This window comes from Lactuca sativa, chromosome 4, assembly GCF_002870075.4.
Source record: "Lactuca sativa cultivar Salinas chromosome 4, Lsat_Salinas_v11, whole genome shotgun sequence".
NCBI classification, from domain to species: Eukaryota; Viridiplantae; Streptophyta; class Magnoliopsida; order Asterales; family Asteraceae; genus Lactuca; species Lactuca sativa.
The window spans coordinates 186,194,793-186,198,481 of NC_056626.2; the positions used below are offsets into that span (position 1 = coordinate 186,194,793).

General features: G+C 40.4%; 1 protein-coding gene across 1 annotated transcript; it reads right to left on the minus strand.

Annotated features, from left to right (window-relative positions):
- Positions 1–277: 277 nt before the first annotated feature.
- LOC111886928 (uncharacterized) lies at positions 278–1,255 on the minus strand. Its single transcript, XM_023883165.1, has one exon. The coding sequence runs from the start codon at positions 1,253–1,255 to the stop codon at positions 278–280; it is 978 nt and encodes a 325-aa protein (XP_023738933.1).
- Between the last annotated feature and the right edge of the window lie 2,434 nt (positions 1,256–3,689).

A 3,689-nucleotide genomic window follows, 5' to 3' on the forward strand; every position in this document is an offset into this window, starting at 1 on the left:
GTACCGGTGACAACGACTAGGTCATGCACTACTTCTCCCTGACCCATTGCCAGCACTCTCCCTGCTGCTCCTGCCCTTTGATTGTTTGCGTTGGGGCAATTACTCCTGAAATGCCCGGTTTTCCCACACCTATAATAGGTATAACTGGCCCCAATATTTGTGTTGTTGTTGTTATTGTTGTTGTTGTTGTTGTTGTTGTTAGTGGGCATCTTGTTTTTTTGAAGTTGAGCCCTACAATATTTTGTTGTATGGCCTTTCCGGTTGCACCTTATGCAATTCATCTCTCTGCATTCCCCATGATGGTGGAAGTTGCATTTTTTACATTTGGGGAGATTTCCTGAGTACTGCTTTGGAGCATTTGGTGTGGATGAGGCTGGAGCATGTGGTGTGGTGGTAGCTTGTGTTGCCGCATGAACAGCCACCGTTTGTTGTTTCTTAGATGATTCCGAGTTTTGTTTTCCCTTTTGCTTGTTTTTTTCCCTTTCTTATTCTCTCCTTCTTTCTTAACCTCCACTTCCACTGTTTGGGCACCCTTCTTGTTACCGTGATCATACAATTTCTTGGCTAGTCTCTTGGCGCTATCAAACGTCTCAGGGTTTTCCGCAATGACATTCCCTTGGATAGGTGCAGTCAGTCCCCAGATAAATCTCTCAATATTTTTCCCTTCTGAGGTGATCATTCCAGGGCACAGAAGAGATAGCTCACTAAATCTGGATATGTACACATCGATATCGGAGTTTTGAACTGTGAGGTTCCACTGTTCGTGTTCCATCTTCTGGATTTCGCCTCTTGGACAGTATTCAGCCAGTATCATTTCTTTAAGCTCTTCCCATGGCAACGCGTTCGCCATCGGGAGTGTCATGGCCTCTATGTGGCCATTCCACCAGGAGAGAGCTTGATCAGTGAATGTGTAGGATGCGAACTTGACCTTGCACTCATCGGGACACCCGCAGATTTCAAAGACTGATTCTACTTTCTCAATCCATCGCTTCAAGGCTATTACGCCTCCTGTTCCGTTAAGGGTTCGAGGTTTGGCGTTGGTGAAATCCTTGTAGGTGTAGGTTCGTGTGGCTCTGTGCTTTGTTCCATGATTTGTGCTTCTTATTCCCTGTCCGACGTCGTCTCCGTTGTTTCCATTGCGAACCTGCGCAAGTGCTGCAGTGACCACAGCAGACACCGCTGCTTGGAATGCAACTGTATTTATCTCCGGCGGGGTTGGTGTTGCGTTGTTTCCACAGTTGGGTATTTGAGGCATCTTTCTATGACAAAATGGAAAGATGTTGAGTGCACATTGCTTTGCGAGTTTAAAATTCCATAGGCTAGGCGTATCGAGTGTGTATTTAAGTAATTTCATGCATTAACATAAAACAAGGAAATAAAACACATAACAGATAACAACATGACAAAAACATATAGCATTTTCATTAATACTAATTGTTTTGATACATGAAAATTTTCCAGAATGCGTACAGTACATGGAGAAATATAAAATCTGGCAGCATGACGACCCTATGAGTAGTGTGATGACTTAAACATAGAGTCGATGGTACATAGCATAGTACACCTAAGGGAAACCTAATACTATTAAGAGATACTACTGATCCTGATCATACTGAGAAGTGTCTAATGGTGGTAGAGAAATCATATCCCAAAATGTTGTGCTAATAACTGAGCCATCTCGGTCATCTCTTCGATGACCTCATCGCTTTCCTGCTCAGCTTGCACGACTCGTGCCTCCATAGCAAATAGTAGTTGCCAAAGTGTGGCAACCTCTGCTTCCAGAGAACAATCCTCATCAACAGGGTCCCCTGGTGGAGCAAGGTGGTCCTAGTGTGCCTCATCAGTAGGTGGTTCGTCTGGGGCTGCATTTGTGTCCCCATCCTCCTCCATGTCTTCGTCAGTCCTATCAAACTCATAATTTGTATCAGTGTACTCGTCGGGCCCAATGCCAGGGGCTCCCCCTTGTTCTTCTTTGTGATTCTCCTCAAGCATACCGTGAGCCACTAGGGCTTGATCCGTGTTGAGCGTAATCCATGGTGACTGCATGAGGGCATATGAATAAGTCATGTTTTGATTATCCTTATAGTATATTTTTAGTTATTTAAGTTTGGGTTCCCTGGAGTTATTGGAGAGTGAGGTAGGCTTTTGGATTCATTTCCCAATATGATTACTCCCGAACACATGTTGGTCATATTCTGAATAAATATAATTGATCAGGCTATATATATATCCCTAATATGACTACATAACTGTCCATGTTTAATCTTAGTATTCAATTTCCTCCAGAAGGTTTTATTAAATATTGTTAAGTTATTATTCTAATATGCACACATAAGTGTGAATTTTTTTTGTTCAGAGTTATTTAGTCCCATTGTATTTATCGTTGCATATCATGTGTGGTTTGATATGCTAGTTCACTATAAACAATTTTGATACCAACCTGTCACACCCCCGAACCAGACGGCGGAAACATCCGAGGGCTCGTGTGACTAACAATTGAAATATCATCACAATGAATATACATGAAACATAACACATTCATCACCAAACATTACATATTACAACTATTATTGTTCACATCAAATACATTGTCATAGATTACATAAATCCAAGTATTAATAGTACGATGAGTGATGTTACACAAAATAAATCCATACACACTTGAAAATCTTCCCGCATAACGATTACCTGAGAATACAAGTTATTTTGAAAATGGTCAACATATATAATGTTGGTGAGTTCCTAAGTATGTTTGAATAAAAGTCTGTGCATCTTTTGTAAACCCATAAAATCCGATATTTTCTATAAAATGTCTGAAAATGATGTGAAAATCGAGTATAAATGCATGTGTGAATTTCATAGCAGTAACATATAGGAATGCAATTTAAATTTCTTTGTATTGTAAGTAAGTGGTAATTAAATATTAGTATTTCCCCAGAAAATCCGATATTTTTTTTATTTATAATAATGTCGTAGTTCTTGTATCATCAAATAGGTTGTTTTGTATTGACATGATCGAAGGGTTAATCTCCGAAATGTTAAACTGGTATTGGATCTCTATATGAGCCATTATAACCATGCATGATAATGACTAGGTTGCCTGTCTTGGCATTTTTCCAAACGCCGGTATTTGCTCAAGGTTTTGTCGCCTTAGACTGGCCTAGTCTAGTTGTAGTGAACAACTAAGGCGTGGGGGGTCACCCCGTATAGATCTATACAAAAACTCCCACTTTCCCTCCAGGAAACTCTGGTTATAACTACAAGCTACGATTGTACACTCAAAGGTGCCAGCCGACAAGTCTCACTAGATTCTCCACCTTTCACGTTTGTTATGTTTTTCACCAAGTTTAATGTGTACGTGTATGTTGTATGTTTTCCTATCCAAAGGTAGATATATAAGTTATACGAAGTTCAATAATTATGTAAAGGTGTAGTTACAACCTACTAAGCATGTGATTTTTAGTCCAAGCCCAATTAGCATGTAAATGGACCACTAGGGTCCAATAAACATGTAAAAGGGTAATTTAGGCCCAATAGGCATGTAAGTGGACCACCAAGGCCCAACAATCATGTGACCCATAACTCAGGCCCAAATTAACACATAAATGGGTCGCAAGACCCAATAAACATGTCATGGAAAATATTAGGCTCAATATACACTTGAATGGGCCCTTAAGTCCCATTGGCCA

What these genes read in the sequence shown, in the direction of transcription:
- LOC111886928 (XM_023883165.1), bottom strand. Translation starts at nt 1,255, where the DNA reads ATGCCTCAAATACCCAACTGTGGAAACAACGCAACACCAACCCCGCCG.